Source organism: Patiria miniata, unplaced genomic scaffold (genome assembly GCF_015706575.1).
Source record: "Patiria miniata isolate m_02_andy unplaced genomic scaffold, ASM1570657v1 HiC_scaffold_6, whole genome shotgun sequence".
NCBI classification, from domain to species: Eukaryota; Metazoa; Echinodermata; class Asteroidea; order Valvatida; family Asterinidae; genus Patiria; species Patiria miniata.
Window position 1 is genome coordinate 20,485,172 of NW_024037073.1, and position 23,314 is coordinate 20,508,485.

General features: G+C 39.2%; 1 protein-coding gene across 1 annotated transcript in view; it reads left to right on the plus strand.

Moving 5' to 3' along the window:
• The window catches only part of LOC119742921 (tRNA (uracil-5-)-methyltransferase homolog A-like), a 59,459-nt gene that overhangs the window by 17,620 nt on the left and 18,525 nt on the right, over window positions 1-23,314 (plus strand). The window contains exons 2-6 of the mRNA XM_038219185.1: window positions 8,944-9,093; window positions 9,890-9,938; window positions 17,529-17,592; window positions 17,852-17,887; window positions 19,546-19,703. Of these exons, the coding sequence (XP_038075113.1) occupies window positions 8,954-9,093; window positions 9,890-9,938; window positions 17,529-17,592; window positions 17,852-17,887; window positions 19,546-19,703 (447 nt within the window). The 5' untranslated portion in view covers window positions 8,944-8,953. The remainder of the gene's footprint in view (window positions 1-8,943; window positions 9,094-9,889; window positions 9,939-17,528; window positions 17,593-17,851; window positions 17,888-19,545; window positions 19,704-23,314) is intronic.

Here is a 23,314-nt window from a genome sequence, read left to right on the forward strand (position 1 = left end):
CTTTTCATGTTTGTTCTGCATCCTTTGGATTGGATGATTTCTGGGAACTCTGAAGTGTCGTTGGTGGGATGTGAACCCCAACCCCCTGCTTTATATAGAAACTCTCTCATGCAGGGGTAGATTGAGACCAACTGTCCCTGGACTTACTGGCAAACTTGGTCTCTTGGCATAAACACTAGAGGGTGGGGGATCTATCCCCACCCCTCCCATGTTTTGACCAGAGGTGGGGAGATGAGCAATGGCATCATCATGTGTTAGGGGAAAATGCTGCTTGTTGAATCCTTTCAACATGACTTTACAAAGAAGTTGAAGTTGTTCTGAGGGAAGCAAAGAGTAACCCGAGGCACTCTTAAATGAAAGTAAAGTTTAACATCAAAGCGTTTATTTTCTTGTTTTCGATAGAGCATACCTATCCACCAGTATTGGTGTTCAAGGCACTGCATCATTAAGTTAAAAGTGCACCTTGCCTGGAATGGACATAACATTTTATACGATGTGCCTGTTATGAACACCGCAACCGAAAGTTTCAGGAATTTTTTTTCTCAGTTATTCCCGTAAATTCTTGTCAGGTCTTCATGAAACTTGGCCCTGGATAAATTGTTTCAGTTTCATGTCTTCTTATTTTCATTGACAGATACCACTGTTGGTTTCCGGCTTGGCGCTTACAAAGGTAAGTATTTCCTCTGAAGTTTCCTTTTTGCAAAAGACGTAGATCAGCTTTCATGTTTGATTGGATCAGCTGTCAAGGGGCATGGCCTATTAGTAGCTAATGCTGATCAATTCCAACCAATCAGGATGCAACACACAGAAAGATTGACAGGTGTACATTTTGTGCATTGTCTAATATGTCTGTCGGGAATTAATTTTTGAAAAGAAAGAAACAAGCCACAAAAGACTTAAACCCTTGTCATCCCCTTTGCTAACCAATATGTTGGCTTACTTTTGTGGCATGAATATTGAGGGTATATGTTTGTACTTTCAACATTGACTAGCAAGCTTTTTTACTCAATAGGGATTTTTCAACAATTACATTTGTACAAGCAAGAATTAGGTTTTAAATACAAAATTCAGGAAAATCACTGTTTGTTTAAATGTTGCTAGTGTACAATTTTATTTATTTTATCACTGATCTTGCTTTTACATGCAAATGTGTTTGTCCTGTAAAAAGTATGTGACTTTTAGAAACATGGTTTGCCCTGCATTTTTTTTTTCTTCAAATGTTACTAGGTATCAGAAAGACGTAAGAGCTCAAACACCAATTTGGTGATAGTACTTTTCTGTATTATTTGTGTTTAGAGTTTTAAATTACACAAGGAAATAGCAGCTTTAATGAACACATAAAAAGCAGCAATTCCTCGGATACTGTGCAAATTAAGATATATCTTGTATGATGCTAACTTAACAACGACATTCATATTTTACAGCATTGATTTTTCAATTACCCGAATTCGAGGTACCCTTGAGTCCATCTAAAAGAAATATTAGAATATTGCTTGGCATTTAAACATCATACAGACATGGAGCTCATAATGTAATACAACAGACTAGTGGTGTTACACAGATTATGTACAATTATAGAGCATGCAAGTCTCGCCAGTTCACATTCACTTTTCATGTGAACATCTTGGTACCAAACACTGACTAGTCTAGCCACAGACTCCCGTCTTTGAATTCACCCAATTCACCCAATGAACGGAAGTGGAGGTCAACATTTTTTCAATTTACTATAGTAATCAGCTTGCAATATTTTTTGAATGTGTTGTAAATTGGAATGATATTTTTCTTGTTCAGAACCCATTCTTTGCCCTTGACTGGATAAACCTAGTAAAATCACCTAGGTTTTTGAGGTCAACTTGCACGCTCTATTGACAGAAGTGGAGTACAAAATGCTGACTCTAACTATCAACTACATTTTGTCCAGCTCATAGCTGTGAAGACACCTTTAATACACCAGACTTAAATCCCATACTGTACATCTAAAGCCTACAATGGTCTCGTATATTATATGTCGGTGCTCTGTAGCAAAAAGTCTATACAATGCATTTCTCCTTGCTAAAGGATTTTTCAAGAAACTTCAAACAAAAAACAGCACTTTATTTGGTCTTCAAATATAATTATCCACATTGTGCAACATGTATGCACAAAGATTGGTATACATTTGGAATCAGATGCTCCTAATGCATAAGGCCCAAAAAAAAAGTCTCCGGTTTCTGGTATGGAGCTTGCCCAAAAAGTGGTGTTTTTTTTTTTTTTTAACCTGATTTTTTTGCCGACGCGCATGGCTACGGCGTCGCGCGCGCATACCAGAAACCGGAGACTTTTTTTGGGGGGCCTAACTTGCAACTTTGTCAATCTGTTACTTAGGCTGTGTCTGAAACAGGCTTCTAGAGCTATGGCTACGGCTATTGTCAGATTGTTCCCATGTAATTGTTTTGGGTGGAGACCTAGAAAATATAGCTCTAGCCATATCAATTTGTTAATCTGTTCATTTGTGCATCAGGTCTTGACCTATGTACAAGATAAACATTCCACCAGCACCTCTGACGTACCGGTGACTGGCGCTGCCATAACGGATCCTTATCACTATCTGACACAACAGCACTTCACCTCAGAGATCTTCAAGAGTGAGATCCAAAACCTCCCAAGACACTTTGGATTTGCGGTGAGTTTGCTCCCTAAATATTGAACCCTCAATAACAATAACCGTACAGTTTGTGCCTTTTTAGGAGTATGTATGTATTGTGCTCCATGCTTGGGATTTGTCAAGGTTTGTTAATAACAGAATCAAAAGGCTGTAAAATGAATTTCGCTAAAACATGAAATATCCTAGCCCTGTGTTTGTATGAAAGTAATGACCACATTTTACGCACACTTTTTTGCAATGCCCGTGCACATGTTCACAATTGTTTCTAATGTTGCTGTGATGTTGATTTAGGTATTTTACACTTTACAGCTTTGGGATTTTCTGGATAATTTAGGGGTTTTCCATATGTTAGTACCAATACATGTATATTTTCACACTGAAAAAAGTAACAGTCTTGCTCATTTAAAGGAAGGGTAGATCATTTGTCATTTGTGCATTTTTTTTCTTCATTTGAAGCAACAAAAGTGCTCAAAATCTAAAAACGGGTGCTTAACAACTAAACACAATGAAGTTTAAGCTCTGTGAATGCAGTATATTCCAAAACTATACTCTAGGATCTCAGGTTCAATTCAAAAGTTGCTGAGTCATGTTTTATATTGCGTCCAAATTCAGCCCCAGGGACACATTCTCATTCAGTCAATTGCAGCTACGCGATGTCATGCACTGAACTGATGTATAATAGAAACCTAGTGTGCGTGTGCGTCGTGTCAACGCTTGTGCGCACATATTCATGGATTCACCAAATTTACAAACCAACTACGTGAACTAACTTGATGCATCGTTGGAAATAGCTTTCTTTCATTGTTTCCTTCAAAATGACAGCATGCCAGAAAGAATGATATCACAAGGAGTTTAGTGCCATTAAAACCAAAAGTTTTTTAACAATAATTTTGTCAGTTACTTTTTGGATAGCTGCAAATGATCTACTCTACCTTTAAACACGAACAAAAATTTGATTCAGATAACAATTAAACTATTTGGGATTTATTAATTTCTGAACAATTTACATACATACATTGCATGAATACCAGCTGTTCCCTTTACTGATAGTTGGTTGCAATCTGCTCTGGGCAGGCCTGCACATTTCTGATGTCATGGTGCGTACATGTATTGGCAATTCGCTGAAGTAAATAACATTTCAACTCCAGCATAATGTGTTGTTAATGTTTCTCAATGTCAAATCTACTTGGCATTCCAATGAAGAAGATATATGAAACAGCCTTAAATCTGCTCTACAGTTTAAACACGACTGCAAGTTCAAAAGCACATTGACTCTGCACATTGCTGCCCTTACATGGATAGCTTGCACTCATCAGTTACCAGAGAACATTGTTCTTGACAAAATTTCCAACGATTGACTCCCTTCTGGTTCTGGATGTGCATAGTGCTGTCCTTGTGCTGATGGCTCGGTGCCAGTCAGCCCAGGACATTGTTCCTGAGTACTTGCAAGTGACTCCTCAGCAAAAACCGCGCGCTAAAAAGAGCCTTCACTCTTCCATTTTGACAGTTCGCTACACGTGGTCTGAGCCTCTCACCGTGTGATGCGTGTTGCCATGCCGTGTTTGACATCGCAGCCCCGGCCGGTCATGTAGCGTGGCACGCGGTAAACATGACGACAGTCACTTGTCCAACGCGGCGATTCCCCCATTTTTTTAAGTATCGTATCGGCCTTACACCATTTGTGCTAAAATTTTGGGGGCTATTTTCTGTACCTTTCGTGGTGCAGAAAGACATAGAAATGTTCTAAAAAGTTGATTGAAAACAAACATGTCATTGAACAGATTTCACTGCACTCATCAACTTGCCCGCACAATATGTCAGTCACGTGAAAATACACGTGATATTAACGTTGCAATATTGACCAATCAACGCCAAGGTTTTCCTGGTAGTTGAATATATTAGTGTATTATGATAATTACGCTCCGGTTAGCGGTTGTTGCATTGGCATATGTGCATAATGTACATCGTACAGTGGCACCGCGCCGTATGTTGGGCCGTAGCCGGGAGATCGGGAAGGGCTGCGCGCCGGGGTACGGTGTATGAGATGACCCGCGTGTGTACGTACATACGAACACAACAACGATAACCATAAAAAGACATTTGTTGAATGGTGTTTGTATGCACAGATCCTCTACACAATATCCGTGATGTATGATTGTCATGACGGGACATGCAGAGGTAAAATACAAACATGACAAAAGGGCACGCTGGCCAAGTTGGCCGCGACATGTGTATTTTTTGAAGGGGCATTGCGGCCAAGTTGGAAGGGCATGCGGCCATTGGCCGCGGTGGCCGCGGTAAAGATTGAGGCCTGATAGCGATGACTTTTTGGTTATGCACCCAGCAACTTCTTGTACATTGTATTTCTTGCCCTGTTTCTTCGTCGGTTCATTCTGTTACTTCCAGACTTGCAGATTGAGCTAGATAGCCCTATGAACATGAACAATACAAGCACTATCAAACTAATCCTAGCGCAAGTGCGTTTATGAGGGGAGATTCCAGAAATACATAACTTACGCAACAACAGCTTGATTCCATGTGACTTAGTGCGCGTTACATAATCGCCAACATGACATGACAATCTGTCTGTAGGCATCGCAATTTGGGCTTCTCAATGCACGCTACCTAGCAAGGGCTTCCATAAACCACCTTGAACATCTATCCTGTATAACCACACACCTGAGACTACTTGTTTTTTTCATTTCCCGGACGAGCCCCCATTTGTCACATTCCCTGGTTTGCTCCTCCCCAAGAAATATAACCCTCAGTAGTCTGGTACACCGTCACACAAAATAAATTGTCAATTCACTCGAATGAATTGACAATTTTGTGTGTGTGACGGTGTACCAGACTACTGAGGGTCATATTTCTTGGGGAGGGGCAAACCAGGGAATGTGTCACTGATAGTTGGTTGCAATCTGTTCTGGGCCTGCACATTACTGATGACACAGGAAGTATTGACAATTCCCTACTTTAAAGTAAAATACGTTTTTATTCTTGATAATATGCTGTGAACGTTTCTCGTTACCAATAAGGTGTTTCACGGTAATATGCGCTAATCACAAGATGGAATTTTTGCAGATGAAAATCAAATTAGGTTTCGCCCTTCTCAGACGCATATACACTGTTTACTCAGTGTGTTAAGGGCCTGTCACATTATATGCGATCTCATAGGAGACCTAACGGCAACCAAAAATATTTCATAAATTTAACAATCGCAGCGAGGACGCAAGAAAATGACAACTTTTTGTATCAAAGAAGCTCAAGCTACGCTCATACTGTGCTCTTCCCACACTTACGATGCGCTCAACTCGCTCTCTATGCGCCCCTGTGCGCCCCGAGCTCAATTACTCGATCTAGTCGCTGCCGCTGCGCTTTCATACATGTCACTGCACTCACACTACGCTCTGCTCGCTGTTGATACGTCCTAGTAGCTCGCGTCGCACTCTCTATTCGACCAAAATACGCTCATGTGACGTCACTTGCGCTGTATAAATACCACGACTAAACGGTCAATACACAGTCCAGTTTCAAAATTATTCTACAAGTTAATCGCAGTCGAGTTACTTTCTCATTAAGACTACATCGACTGTCTTGCGCCTAGGCTGCCTCAATGCCACTTCAATGTCGCACGATTCACGCTCGCACAGCGCCCGAGTTGCGTCATTGCGGCACCCTGGCCAGAGCGCAGAGGTGGAACGAGTGTTTTGGGCATGTTCAAAGACCTTGGTGCTCATCGGAGACCATTAAGACCCTCCGGCGCCCATCTGGCGACCTATGTAGTTGTCGCTGCGATCTAGTAGTTGTTTTTGCACCCCAGCTATTTTTCAAGGACGCAGTAAGAGCGAACATAAGATCACAGACAGTGTGACAGGGGCTTTACCTCCCAAGAGAAAGTTGCCTCATACACGAACATCAATGCATTGTGTACCGCGTGTGCAAGCACTGAGAAAAAGGAACATTGTTCTTGACAGCTGTCCAGTGACTGCTGACTCACTGTGTGTTGTGCATGCCCTTGGCTTGGTGGCTTGCTGCTGCTTGGCCTGGCAGCATGGTGCTCTTGGTCATTTACTGCCTGCATGTGGAATCACATGAAGCTCAATCTGCTTCCCTGGCTGCAATGAATGGCTGAGATTCCGTCTTGGGAAGCAACGACAGCACAGTTTGAGGAATGAGAAAGCCTTGACTACAGCTGCACGACAGTCAGCGTTAGTCAGCACTGTAGACGAGGGAATTAATTGAGCTATTGATCAGTCTGAAGATTTTCTGCAAGTTCTAGATATTCAATAGCTTCGGCAGGCAAGGTATAAGTTGTTCCCAGAGTATAAATAATTGCAGCTGAAACGTTCAGTGAGTTCAGAATGAAAAAAAAATGGCAGTATTGATGATAATCATATAGAGGACCTTGCCTGCTCGTGCTGATTGCTTGCACACTTTAACTACTACAAAGATGTACAAAGCAAGAGTGGCTACTAAACAGGTAGTGTTGGTAACGAAATTAATCCAAAAGATGATGTCTTTAAAGACAGTCTCTGGCAACAATATCGGGATCACACCAACAATAATTGTTGGCACCCAGAGTCCTGCTGATATCTTTGCTGCTCGAGATTTAGAGGCTTTTTCCTTGAATGTCAGAGGATTGCGCACTGCAGAGAATCTCTCAGCTGCTATGATCACTACAAAAAAACTAGAAACAGCAACAAACATGTATTTGACACTCCGGAATGCTTTGTACACTTTGGATGAACACAATACAAATACAAATTGAGTCATAAGGAAGAGCAAGTCAGCCATGGCCAGATTGGATAAGTAGATGTTGATGATTGTACGCATGGACTTCACTCGAAGGACTGTGAAGAGAAAGTCCAAGTTTAAGAGGCGGCCGATTGGTGCATTGATTTCAGTACTTAACCATAGTATTTGTTCATTTCTTTTGTGAGTCTTGATAAAGTTCTCAAGGTGCTTTTCAACTTCATCGTTCTCCATATCCAACCTTTTTTTCAGATGTAGCAAAGAGTGTTCTGTCCTTTTTATTTCTCTTCAAGACTTTTTTACATGTACATTGTGTAATCTGTCGTTAAGGTTTTGCTCATATCTAGGTTACTTAAAAAAAAAGTGAAATGGCACTCTGCACTTTCTACATGTAGAGTTTTACAGCTCATAAAAGATTACAGACATAACGTAACGCTTGAATTATCTATAACTGAATAAAATTAGATTCAGATCAAAAAATGACACAAAATCTTTCAGGTCGTTCACTACGTTTAGCTTACAACATATTTATTTATAACTCACATATAGAAACTTGACACAAGCTTTAGATTTGGGCTTTGGATTATCAAGAAAGACATTTAAAGTACAGATACAAATAGTCACTGCATCAACAAAGATTTGAAACCATGGAATTCCTACACTCTCTTGCTTGAAATTGAAAGTGTACTTTGAATTCTGCTATCAAATGTTATACTAAGAAAGTACCCATGATCTTTTCTTTTTTGTTCTTGGCCCAAACTGATGACCAGCTTTGCCAACAGATTGGCTCCCGTCTGTACATTATTGATACTGATTGTGGGGGGGGGGGGAACCAGCCTACCAAGCAAGAACAGAAATAATGTTTGGTAGCCAATAATTTGGAATTGTAAAGTAATAATTCAATAACTGAGCATGAGCTTTTTTTGTGTTTGGTGTTTCATTCAAAAGTGAATAACTTTTGTAGTGCTTGAAAAGTAGCAGATTGGTAAAGAAATCTGTTTTTCGGGATGAAACTCGAAAATAGCACGGAACTTTAAGTAAATTTAGTACTTCAACTGGCATTTGTTGAGTAAAACTGTTATGTGGACAGTTTTCCTTGTTTTTTTTCTAGAAGGTACAGCATTAAAGGTTGCATGTCTATGTAGAGTGTGTGTGCGATTCACAGTTTCAGATGATTCTTATTTTATCTGATAAACTGTCTAAGTTGAACACATTACCCTCATTGTTTCAAGCTTAAACTTTAATTTGCACATGCACTACCAGAACTATGAACTGTAGTTATGAGAATGGTTGTATGTAGAAAGATGACAAGTTCCACACACAATCCATTACCCTTTGGAGATACGGCGGACACAATACGAGGGCACTATTTGGTCTGGGTCTACTCTTTTGCATAACCTACCCCAATATACCCAAATCAAATAACACCCTTGTATTGTGTCTGCCATATCGCAAAAGGCTTAGAAGTTGAGCTATTCACTTTTTCCAAAATTTGTGAAGACACTGGAATACTGAATGTGCTTTTCACATCTTTTCCTAATCTGCAGGTTAAACAACATGGTGACTCCACTGTGGAACCAGCCGTATGAGGACCAGCTATCCACCAAACAAACCAACACCAGGGAGTTTCTGAGGAATTTATCCAAGATGCTGCAACGGAACATTGGGGAGATGTCTCCCTGGCTGAAGCAACAAAGGTGAGCTACTCGCCAAAGACACAGGATGGTTGTGGGCCAGAATGGAAATGTGATCTTCGTTGACAAAAAACTGTTTCCAGACACAGTTTTCTGGCAAGTGGACTTACATGTACAGCTGCCCTGAAATTTTGTTAAAGTCCAGAAAAAGATGCCTATTTTTCTTGAGAATCAATTAAAACTCAGCAAAGTTTTAGCCAACTTCTGAAATCAACTTCCTTTCCACACACAAAAGTCCCAAAGATTAAAGGGGGGGGGGGAGTTGGTAAAAAGAATGTTTACAAACAAAGAGCAAAAAAATGAACACAAAACCAAAACCTCACAATTCATAAGCTGCTCGAATGAGACTCGCACCAACAATCTCCTGCTTCCTAGTGCAGATGTCTCAACTACTTGACCATCAGGCTTGCTGGGGTTGGCTGGCTGGTCCCAATCTGATATAGCAGGTGCCACAATCAATGAGTTTAATTAATTGTTTACGTAGGGGAGTTGTGAATGTGAATACCTGGTTTTGCCCTTCACCAATGTAAATTTGAATGCACTGTATATTCAGTGCTGTCTGAGAGCTTACGAGCAAAGATTCTGCCAGCTTGCTTGGGTGGGATATGAACCCATGACCTCCTGCTTACTAGTGCAGACATCTTAACCACTCAATAACAGAGCTTGCAAAGGTTAGTGGGCCAGTTTGAATCTTGTGCATATATAGCTTTGGTTACCACAAGAAATTCACAAGCCTGTTGGAGTGGGATTCGAACCCACACCTTCATGTTTAATAGTGCACTCTTCATTTGATTGACAGGAAGAACCACAGTAGGATGGCATGTGAGTTGGAGCCAATTAAGCCATCGGTGAGTAAGCTAGGTGACAAATATTTGTTGATAAAAATATAGATTTTATTTAAATTTATTTGTAGTATTGTGAATGATTCTATGAATTTCAATCTGAATGATAGTTCACTTTGGCACATAGTGTTAGGTTAGCTTGACTGGTGTGATCTTTGAACTCGGGTAGATAGATAGAGTCACCTTACTTGTACTAAATTAATATTTCAACCTGGATTTCTTGTTAGATAAACTACACAGCATGTGAATCTTTTGTGGGGTAAATATTCCTGATATTGGAGATGTCTGATTTGTATTCATTGTTTGTTTGCCCACTCACAGCCAGTATTGGAGAGTTATCGCAACAAGTGTGAGTTTACCATCGGCAAGAGTGTAGATGGCATCGGTGAGTGAAACTGGCATTTATTTTTATTAATCCAATCTCTTCATTTTTTGTGTGTATCAGCTCCGTTCACAAGTACCCCTTCGCCTGGATATAAAGTGTGCACACAGGTACGTTATAAAAACCGCAACAGAAAGTTTCAGGATTTTTTTCAGTTATCCCCCTAATTTCTTGTCAGGTCTTCATGAAACTTGGCCCTGGATAAATTGTGCAAACGTTTCAGTTTCATGTCTTATTATTTTCATTGACAGATAACACTGTTGGTTTCCTGTTTGGCGCTTACAAAGGTAAGTATTTCCTCTGAAGTTTCCTTTTTGCAAAAGACGTAGATCAGCTTTCAAGTTTGATTGGATTGGCTGTCGAGGGGTGTGGCCTGTTAGTAGCTACTGCTAATCAATTCCAACCAATCAGAATGCAACACACAGAAAGATTGACAGGTGTACATATTGTGCATTGTCTAATATGTCTGTCAGGAATTAATTATTGAAAAGAAAGAAACAAGCCACAAAAGACTTAAACCCTTGTCATCCCCTTTGCTAACCAATATGTTGGCTTACTTTTGTGGCATGAATATTGAGAGTATATGTTTGTACTTTCAACATTGACCAGCAAGCTCTTTTACTCAATAGGGATTTTTCAATTATTACATTTGTACAAACAAATATTACGTTTTAAATACAAAATTCAGGAAAATCACTGTTTATTTAAATGTTGCTAGTGAATACTTTTATTTATTTTATCACTGATCTTGCTTTCAAACGCAAATTTGCTTGTCCTATAAAAAGTATGTGACATTTAGAAACATGGTTTGTCCTGCAACTTTTTTTCTTCAAATATTACTAGGTATCAGAAAGACGTAAGAGCTCAAACACCGATTTGGTGATAGTACATTTCTGTGTTATTTGTGTTTAGAGTTTTAAATTACACAAGGAAATAGCAGCTTTAATGAATATATAAAAAGCAGCAATTCCTCGGATACTGTGCAAATTAAGATACATCTTGTATGATGCTAACTTTACAACGACATTCATATTTCACAGCATTGATTTTTCAATTACCCAAATTTTAAGTACCCTTGAGTCCATCTAAAAGAAATATTAGAATATTGCTTTGCATTTAAACATCATACAGACATGGAGCTCATAATGTAATACAACAGACTAGTGGTGCTACACAGATTATGTACAATTATAGAGCATGCAAGTCTCGCCAGTTCACATTCATTTTTCATGTGAGCATCTTGGTACCAAACACTGACTAGTCTAGCCACAGACTCCTGTCTTTGAATTCACCCAATTCACCCAATGAACGGAAGTGGAGGTCAACATTTTTTCAATTTACAATAGTAATCAGCTTGCAATATTTTTTTAATGTGTTGTAAATTGGAATGTTTTTTTCTTGTTCAGAACCCATTCTTTGCCCTTGACTGGATAAACCTAGTAAAATCACCTAGGTTTTTTAAGGCAACTTGCATGCTCTATTGACAGAAGTGGAGTACAAAATGCTGACTTTAACTATCAACTACATTTTTTTCCAGCTAGTAGCTGTGATGACACCTTTAATACACCAGACTTAAATCCCATACTGTACATCTAAAGCCCACAATGGTCTCGTATATTATATATCTGTGCTGTGCAGCAAAAAAAGTCTATACAATGGATTTCTGCTTGCTAAAGGATTTTTCAAGAAACTTTGAACAGAAAAACAGCACTTTATTTGGTCTTCAAAAAAAAAAGTTATCCACATTGTGCAACATGTATGCCCAAAGATTGGTGTAATGTATTTGGAATCAGATGCTCCTAATGCATAACTTGCAACATTGTTGATCTGTTACGTAGGCTGTGTCTGAAACAGGCTTCTAGAGCTATGGCTACGGCTATTGTCAGATTGTTCCCATGTAATTGTTATGGGTGAAGACCTGGACAATATAGCTCTAGCCATATCAATTTGTTTAATCTGTTCATTTGTGCATCAGGTATTGACCCACAAGAGAACCATTCCACCAGCACCTCTGATGTACCGGTGACTGGCGCTGCCATAATGGATCCTTATCACTATCTGACGCAACAGCACTTCACCTCAGAGATCTTCAAGATTGAGATCCAAAACCTCCCAAGACATTTTGTGACGGTGAGTTTGCTCCCTAAACATTGAACCCTCAACAATGATAATTATACAGTTTGTGCTCTTTTAAGAGTTTATAATGTACTCCATGGTTAAGATTTCTCAATGTCTTTTAATAGAATAACAAAATTAAAGGGCTGTGATATGAATGTCCCAACTTGAGCATTTAAACAACCAAGCCTTGTGTTTTTATGAAAGTAATAATAAGCAACTGAATGCTTGTAATCTTTTGAAGTGCACTTTGTACAATGCCTGTGCTTGCTCGTAACTGTTTGTAATGTTGTTCTGATACATTCATTTAGGTATTTTACACTTGACAGCATTGGGATTTTCTGTGTAATTTATGAGCCTAAATTCCTCTGCATTGAACATGTATGTATATTTACACATAGCAGTTTGTACATTAAAGTATCTCATTGACTGCCTGCCATGTGCTAAATGAAGAAAACAGTCACATCAACCTCGACCAAAACACAACTTTTTGTCCTCAAACAGCAGTGGCACTAAAGTTCCAGCTCATGACATCACTGTATTGCTCATGAATATGGAACTTGGCACTGTCATAAAAAATATTTAAAAGCCTAAAACATTTTCAGACTTAAAATACAGAGGTGCATTTCGTCAAATCAAACCTGAAAATACCTTTAAAAGGCACTTAAAACAAACATATTTACAGTGGAAAAAATTCTGGGTTATCCATATGTTAGCGCCAATACTTTCACACACACAGAAAGTAAGAAAAGTGCTCTTTTGTACACACATACAAAACCTCCTTCAAATAACAGTTAACAACTATTGAATTTGTAATTTCTGCACAACGGAATTCCAGCTGTTCCCTTCACTGATAGTTGGTTGCAATTTGCCCTGGGCCTGCACATTACTGATGTTATGATATGTACCACATTTCAACTCCAGCATATTATGCTTTAAAAATTTCTCGATGTCAAACCTACTTGGCATTCCAATGAAGAAGATGTATGGAAAAAAAACCTTAAAAACTGCTATACAGTTTGAACGCTACACAGCAAGTTCAAAAGCACACTGGCTCTGCACACTGCTCCCCTTACATGCATGGCTTGCACTCATCAGTTACCAGAGAACATTCCTCTTGACATCTTTCCAACGACTGACTCCCTTCTGGTTCTGGATGTGCATTCTGCTGCCCTTGTGCTGAAGGCTCAGTGCCAGTCAGCCCAGGACATTGTTCCTGAGTACTTGCAAGTGACTGCTGGCTCTCTGCTGGTTCTGGATGTTCACACTGTTCCCCTTGCATGGATAGCTTGCAGTCAGTCAGACTAGAGCATTGTTCCTGATGAGAACTTGCAAGCGCTGGGGTCCCTGCTGGTTCTGCATGTACCTCAACATGCACTTGAACATGCTGACTGTGCATGGATGCCTTGCTGCTGCTTTGCCTGGAACATTGTTCTTGACAGCCGTCCAGTGACTTCTGACTCTCTGTGTGTTGTGCTTGCCCTTGTCTTGATGGCTTGCTGCTGTTTGGCCTGGCAGCATGGTGCTCTTGGTCATTTTCTGCCTGTGGAATCACACGAAGCTCAATCTGCTTCCCTGGCTGCGATGGTCGGCTAGGATTCCGTCTTTGGCAACAACGACAGCACAGTTTGAGGAATGAGAAAGCCTGGACTACAGCATCACGATAGTCAGCATTTGTGGCACTGTAGACTAGGGAATTAATTGAGCTATTAATAAGGTGGAAGATTTCTGCACACATTGCCACTGTGTTTGCTTTTTCTGCAAGTTTTATAAATTCAATATACTGGGAAGGCCCACTTGTAGAAGGACTCCCTGCTGCAATGATAATAATTGCAGCTGCAGTGTTCAATGAGTTGAGAATGAAGAACACAGCAGTATTGATGATAACCATACGGAGGACCTTGCCTGCTAGCTTGGGACGGTTTGGCAACAGGGCTGATTGCTTGCTTACTTTCACCACTACATAGATGTACAAAGCAAGAGTTGCTATTAAACAGACAATGGTGATAATGGAATGAATCCAAAAGTTGATGTTAACAAAGACAGTCTCTGGTAAGAATATCAGAATCACAGCAACAGTAATTGTTGGCACCCAGAGTCCTGCTGATATCTTTGCTGCTCGAGATTTAGAGGCTTTTTCCTTGAATGTCAGAGGATTGCGCACTGCAGAGAATCTCTCAGCTGCTATGATCACTACAAAATAACTAAAAACAGCAACAAACATGTATTTGACACTCTGGAATGCTTTGTAGTCTTTGGATGAACACAATACAAATATAAATTGAGTCATAAGGAAGAGCAAGTCAGCCACAGCCAGATTGGATAAGTAGATGTTGATGATTGTACGCATGGACTTCACTCGAATGACTGTGAAGAGAAAGACAAAGTTCAAGAGGAGGCCGATTGGTGCAATGATTTCAGTACTTAACCATAGTATTTGTTCATTTCGTTTGTGAGTCTTGATAAAGTTCTCAAGGTGTTTTTCAACTTCATCGTTCTCCATATCCAACCTTTTTTCAGATGTAGCAAAGAGTGTTCTGTCCTATTTTAAGATCACTCCAGTTTTATACTAACAGCGAATATAAGACCTGGAGCAATGTGTAGTTGAAACAAAAAGCTTCTGCATTTTTCCCCTTAGTGTTTTTTTATCTCTAAGATTTGTAAGGATAAGTTCTTTGTTCCTTGTTTTGAATGCATACTAAACCAAAGTAGACAATAGAGTTTCACAGTTTACTTTGGCATAGATGTGCTTCAGAATAACTTTTTATTTTCTCTTCAAGACTTTTTTACATGTACATTGTGTAATCCGTCGTTAAGGTTTTGCTCATATCTAGGTTACTCAAAAAAAAAGTGAAATGGCACTCTGCACTTTTTACAGAGTTTTACAGCTCATAAAAGATCACAGACATAACATACAATGGATTATCTATAACTGAATAAAATTAGATGCAGATCAAAAAATGACACAAAATCATTCAGTTCGTTCACTACATTTTGCTTACAACATATTTATTTATAACTCACATATAGAAACTTGACACAAGCCTTAGATTTAGTGTTTGGATAATCAAGAAAGACATTTAAAATGCAGATACAAATAGTCACTGCATCAACAAAGATTTGAAACCATGGAATTCCTACACTCTGAGCTTTTTTGTGTTTGGTGTTTCATTCAAAAGTGAATAACTTTTGTATTGCTTGAAAAATAGCAGATTGGTAAAGAAATCTGTTTTTCGGGATGAAACTCGAAAATAGCACGGAACTTTAAGTAAATTCAGTACCTCATCTGGCATTTGTTGAGCAAAACTGTTATGTGGACAGTTTTCCTTGTTTTTTTTTTCTACAAGGTACAGCATTAAAGGTTGCATGTCTATGTAGAGTGTGTGTGCGATTCACAGTTTCAGATGATTCTTATTTTATCTGATAAACTGTCTAAGTTGAACACATTACCCTCATTGTTTCAAGCTTAAACTTTAATTTGCACATGCACTACCAGAACTATGAACTGAAGTTATGAGAATGGTTGTATGTAGAAAGATGACAAGTTCCACACACAATCCATTACCCCTTTGGAGATACGGTGGACACAATACGAGGGCGCTATTTGGTCTGGGTCTAGTCTTTTGCATAAGTTACCCAAATATACCCAAATCAAACACCCTTGTATTGTGTCTGCCATATATCGCAAAAGGCTTATAGCAGTTGAGCTATTCACTTTTTCCAAAATTGTTAAGACTCTGAAATACTGAATGTGCTTTTCACATCTTTTTCCAATCTACAGGTTAAACAACATGGTGACTCCACTGTGGAACCAGCCGTATGAGGACCAGCTATCCACCAGACAGACCAACACCAGGGAGTTTCTGAGGGATTTATCCAAGATGCTGCAACAGAACATTGGGGAGATGTCTCCCTGGCTGAAGCAACAAAGGTGAGCTACTCACCAAAGACACGGGATGGTTGTGGGCCAGAATGGAAATGCGATCTTCGTTGACAAAAAACTGTTTCCAGACACAGTTTTCTGGCAAGTGGACTTACATGTACAGCTGCCCTGAAATTTCGTTAAAAGTCCAGAAAATGATGCCTCATTTTTCTTGAGAATCAATTAAAACTCAGCAAAGTTTTAGCCAACTTCTGAAATAAACTTCCTTTCCACACACAAAAGTCCCAAAGATTAAAGGGGGGGGGGGGGAGTTGGTAAAACAAATGTTTACAAACAAAGAGCAAAAAAATGAACACAAAAGCAAAACTTCACAATTCATAAGCTGCTCGAATGAGACTCGCATCAACAATCTCCTGCTTCCTAGTGCAGATGTCTCAACTACTTGACCATCAGGCTTGCTGGGGTTGGCTGGCTGGTCCCAATCTGATATAGCAGGTGCCACAATCAATGAGTTTAAATAATTGTTTACGTAGGGGAGTTGTGAATGTGAATACCTGGTTTTGACCTTCACCAATGTAAATTTGAATGCACTGTATATTCAGTGCTGTCTGAGAGCTTACAAGCAAAGATTCTGCTAGCTTGCTTGGGTGGGATATGAACCCATGACCTCCTGCTTACTAGTGCAGACATCTTAACCACTCAATAACAGAGCTTGCAAAGGTTAGTGGGCCAGTTTGAATCTTGTGCATATATAGCTGTGGTTACCACAAGAAATTCACAAGCCTGTTGGAGTGGGATTTGAACCCACAACCTCGTGTTTAATAGTGCACTCTTCATTTGATTGACAGAAAGAGCCACAGTTGGATGGCATGTGAGTTGGAGCCCATTAAGCCATCGGTAAGTAAGCTAGGTGACAAATATTTGTTGTTAAAAATATAGATTTTACTTAATTTATTTGTAGTATTGTGAATGATTTTATGAATTATAATCTCAATGATAGTTCACATTGGCACATAGTGTTAGGTTAGCTTGACTGGTGTGATCTTTAAACTCGGGTAGATAGAGTCACCTTACTTGTACTAAATTGATATTTCAACCTGGAATTCTTGTTAGATAAACTATACAGCATGTGAATCTTTTGTGGGGTAAATATTCCTGACATTGGAGATGTCTGATTTGTTCCTTTAAATTTCATTGTTTGTTTGCACACTCACAGCCAGTATTAGAGAGCTATCGCATCAAGTGTGAGTTTACCATCGGCAAGAGTGTAGATGGCATCGGTGAGTGAAACTGGCATTAATTTTTATTTATCCAATCTGTTAATTTTTTGTGTGTATCCGCTCCGTTCAAAAGTACCCCCTCGCCTGGATATAAAGTGTGCGCACAGGTACATAATGTGCCTGTTATGAAAACCGCAACAGAAAGTTTCAGGATTTTTCTAAGTTATCCCCCTAATTTCTTGTCAGGTCTTCATGAAACTTGGCCCTGGATAAATTGTGCAAACGTTTCAGTTTCATGTCTTATTATTTTTATTGACAGATAACACTGTTGGTTTTCGGCTTGGCGCTTACAAAGGTAAGTATTTCCTCTGAAGTTTCCTTTTTACAAAAGACGTAGATCAGCTTTTATGTTTGATTGGATCGACTGTCGAGGGGCGTGGGCTATTAGTAGCTAATGCTGATCAATTCCAACCAATCAGAATGCAACACTCAGAAAGATTGACAGGTGTACATATTGTGCATTGTCTAATATGTCTGTCAGGAATTAATTATTGAAAAGAAAGAAACAAGCCACAAAAGACTTAAACCCTTCTCATCCCCTTTGCTGACCAAAATGTTGGCTTACTTCTGTGGCATGAATATTGAGGGTATATGTTTGTAATTCCAACATTGTTCAGCAAGCTTTTTTACTAAATAGGGATTTTTCAACAATTACATTTGTACAAGCAAGAAATAGGTTTTAAATAAAAGAAATTCAGGAAAATCACTGTTTTTTTAAAATGTTGCTAGTGTACACTTTTATTTATTTTATCACTGATCTTGCTTTTACACGCAAATTTGTTTGTCCTATAAAAAGTATGTGACTTTTAGAAACATGGTTTGCCCTGCAAATTTTTTTTCAAGTATAACTAGGTATCAGAAAGACATAAGAGCTCAAACACCGATTTGGTGATAGTACATTTCTGTATTATTTGTGTTTAGAGTTTAAATTACACAAGGAAATAGCAGCTTTAATGAATTTTTTCAATTACCTAAATTTGAAGTACCATTGAGTCCATCTAAAAGAAATATTAGAATATTGCTTTGCATTTAAACATCATACAGACATGGAGCTCATAATGTAATACAACAGACTAGTGGTGCTACACAGATTATGTACAATTATAGAGCATGCAAGTCTCACCAATTCACATTCACTTTTCATGTGAACATCTTGGTACCAAACACTGACTAGTCTAGCCACAGACTCCCGTGTTTGAATTCACCCAATTCACCCAATGAACGGAAGTGGACGTCAACATTTATTCAATTTCCTATAGTAATCAACTTGCAATATTGTTTTAATGTGTTGTAAATTGGAATGATGATTTCTTGTTCAGAACCCATTCTTTGCCCTTGACTGGATTAACCCAGTAAAATCACCTAGGTTTTTGAGGTTAACTTGCACGCTCTATTGACAGAAGTGGAGTACAAATTGCTGACTTTAACTATCAACTACATTTTTTTCCAGCTAGTAGCTGTGATGACACCTTTAATACACCAGACTTACATGTAAATCCCATACTGTACATCTAAAGCCTACAATGGTCTCGTATATTATATCTGTGCTCTGCAGCAAAACATCTGTTCAATTGGATTTCTCTTTGCTAAAGATAAAATTCAAGAAAGGTTGAACACAAATTCTGCACTTTATTTGGTCTGCAAATATAATTATCCACATTGTGCTACAAGTATGCACAAAGATTGGTGTAATGTATTGGGAATCAGATGCTGCTAATGCATAACTTGCAACTTTGTTGATCTGTTACTTAGGCTGTGTCTGAAACGGGCTTCTAGAGCTATGGCTACGGCTATTGTCAGGTTGTTCTCATGTAACTGTAATGGGAGAAGACCTAGACAATAGCCATAGACATCTCACTTGCTCATATTAGACTTTAAAATAAAATAGCAATTTAGTCGTTTTTTCTTCTCTAATTGGAGTCGGTCTTTTTAATCTGTTCATTTGTGCATCAGGTTTTGACCTACAAGAGAACCATTCCACCAGCACCTCTGACGTACCGGTGACTGGTGCTGCCAAAACGGATCCTTATCACTATCTGACGCAACAGCACTTCACCTCAGAGATCTTCAAGATTGAGATCCAAAACCTCCCAAGACACTTTGGATTTGCGGTGAGTTTGCTCTCTAAGCATTCAACCCTCGATAATGATAATCATACAGTTTTGTGCTCTTGTAACAGTTCATATTGTGCTCCATGGTTGGGATTTCTTAAGGTCTTTTTATGCATCAGAACTGATTAAAAGGCCATTGAATGAATTTCACTAGCCTCATCTTTATATGAAAGTAATGGTTAACAACTAGATACTAGGTAATTTTTTTTCCCCAGTTCACTTTTTACAATGCCAGTACACTTTAAGAGTTGTTTCTAATGTAGCTGTGAAGTTGAACTAGTTGTTTCACATTTACAGCTTTGGGCTTTTCTGTGTAATATGAACCTAACATTCATTGCATTGTGCATTTATAAATGTACAAAGCAGTTTGTGCATTAAAGCATCTCATTGGCTGCATCATAATGCCATGTGCTAAATGAGTGCAACAGTCACATCAAACTCCACCAAAACACTGTTGTAATTTTTTTGTCATCAAACAGCAGTGGCACTGCAGTTCCAGCTCATGACATCACTGCACTGTTTCGTGAAAATATTTAATTGCCTGGAACATCATAAGACTTAAAACGCAGAGGTGGATTTCATAAAATCAAGAACTGATGTTTCAAAGGCACCTCAAAAATTACATATTTACAGTGGAAAATGTCAGGTGTGTCATATATGTTAGTGCCAATATGTGTATATTTTCACACTGAAAAAGTAATAAAAAATATTGTTCTTTTAAACATACACGAAAAGCTCATTAAAGTAACAATTAACATAGGCCCTAATGGGATTTGTAATTTTTGAACCACTTGCATACATACATTGAATGAGTTCCAGCTGTTCGCTTCACTGATAGTTGGTTGCAATCTGCTATGGGCCTGCACATTACTGATGTCATGGTAGATTCAGGTATTGGCAATCTGCTTTTACTAAAATACATTTGAACTCCAGCATCTTATGCTTTCAATATTTCTTGACATCAAATCTCCTTGGCATTTCAGTGAAGTAAATGTATGAAACAGCCTTAAATCTGCTCTACAGTTTAAACACTACACAGCTCCCCTTACGTGGATGGCTTGCACTCATCAGTTACCAGAAAACATTGTTCTTGACAACTTTCCAACGATTGACTCCCTTCTGGTTCAGGATGTTCATACTGCTGCCCTTGTGCTGAAGGCTCGATGCCAGTCAGCCCAGGACATTGTTCCTGAGTACTTGCATGTGACTGCTGGCTCTCTGCTGGTTCTGGATGTACACACTGTTCCCCTTGCATGGATGGCTTGCAGTCAGTCAGACTAGAGCATTGTTCCTGATGAGAACTTGCAAGCGCTGGGGTCCCTGCTGGTTCTGCATTAACATGTGCATGCACCTCAACATGCACTTGAACATGCTGCTGACTGTGCGTGGATGCCTTGCTGCTGCTTTGCCTGGAACATAATTGTTCCTGACAGCTGTCGAGTGACTGCTGACTCTCTGTGTGTTGTGCATGCCCTTGGCTTGGTGGCTTGCTGCTGCTTGGCCTGGCAGCATTGTGCTCTTGGTCATTTTCTGCCTGTGGAATCACACGAAGCTCAATCTGCTTCCCTGGCTGCGATGGTTGGCTGATATTCCGTCTTGGGCAACAACGACAGCACAGTTTGAGGAAAGAGAAAGCCTTGACTACAGCATCACGATAGTCAGCATTTGTGGCACTGTAGACCAGGGAATTGATCGAGCTATTGATAAGTTGCAGAATGTTTTTAGATATAATCAGAGCTTGTAGTTTTTCTGCAAGTTCTAGATATTCAACCTCTTGGGTCGGTCTAGTATAACTGTTACGTATGATTCTAATAATTGCACTTGCAATGTCTAGTGAGTTCAAAACGAAGAACACAGCAGTATTAATGATTATCAAACGGAGGACCTTGCCTGCTCGCTTGGGACGCTTTGGCAGCAGGGCTGATTGCTTGCGGACTTTCACTACTACATAGATGTACAAAGCAAGAGTTGCTATTAAACAGACAATGTTGATAAGGTGAGCAATCCAAAAGATTATTTCATAGAAGACGGTGTCTGTTATTGGTAAAAATATGAGAATCACAGCAACGATAATTGTTGGATCCCAGAGTCCTGCTGATATCTTTGCTGCTCGAGATTTAGAGGCTTTTTCTTTGTGTGTTAAAGGTCTGTGCACTGCAGAGAATCTCTCAGCTGCTATGGTAACCACAAAGAAATTACAAACCGTTATAAGCATATAACGAACACCCCGGGCTGCAACTTGCAAGGCGTCTATTGGTTGAATAAACAGTGCATACAGAAGGCTATATGTAAGGAAGAGCAAGTCAGCCACAGCCAGATTGGATAAGTAGATGTTGATGATTGTACGCATGGACTTCACTCGAATGACTGTGAAGAGAAAGACTATGTTGAGTAGGATGCCGATCGGTGCAATGATTTCAATACTTAACCATTTTATTTGAAGAAGTCCGTGTTTAGTCTCGTGAAAGTTGTCACGAAGCTTGTCAAGTTCACATTCCCTCCCAGTTGATGGAGTGGAGCTGTTTTGATAGTCATCACCCATAGTTTATTTACAGTGTTGTATTGATCGTCATGCCGAACATTTTGTGCACTATTGGAAGATCACTGCTGTTTTGCCTTTAACAGAGAATGTACACTGTGCGTTTATGAGAAATTAAGTTGAAAACTAAAGCTCCTTCGTATTTGTCCGGATTTTTAATCTTTTTATTTTGGTTTTGTTTTAACAGCAGTGTTACAAAAATAATCAACACAGTTTCATAATTGACATTGGCATGATAGTTGCCATTTTTGTTTAAGTTTGTGTATACATCCTTTTAGTTTAGTGTCTTTCCCTCCCATACATTGCATACACATGTGCGCCTTGTTCTACAACCCAAGCTATCCCAAAGCCACAAAATCCCAGCCCTTGAATAATATTGTACTTTGATGGATTCAGAATTTCAGAACACATGTGTTTCCATTACAGATAATGTGATATTAGTTTTTGTTGGGATTTTGGAGAATTGATAAAGCTTCCTTGGAGTTAAAGAGTTAAATCTTGGATTAACCCTAACCTTTCCCAAATCCTTCAAAACGTGGTTTGCAAAATGGAGGATTTTGCAGGATTGTGGCTCTGTGGCAAAAAAAATGTGTGGCTGTTTTTTACGGATGCACTGTTTTAATATCTTTATGGGCCAGACCTTGTTTATATGCTCAGCCGTGTTGTTTATATGCTCAGCCGTGCATAAATTTAGGCCTAGATTATACTTGAAATCCTCCGCACTGCTCCAGGATGTCCCTTGCCCTGTCTCAACATATTGACAGTGATTGCTGGAGGATTTTGCAGGATTGAGGCAGTGGTTACCCCATTCTAGAAATAACTTATAATTTTGCAGGATTACGTTTCCCGTTTTCTAAAATCAAAATTCCATTTTCTTAACATTGAAATTTCCATGTTCTTCGGGTTTCTTGAAAAACAGAAACCACGATCACATACAACACTTGAAGTTTCGCTCTAGATGTCAACGCACGCACTCGGCTGAGGGGGAATACAGAAAATCATGTATAATACATGTACATACACGTCCATGGAATACAATGGAATGTCGTTCTGTGATGCATAATTCGTGACG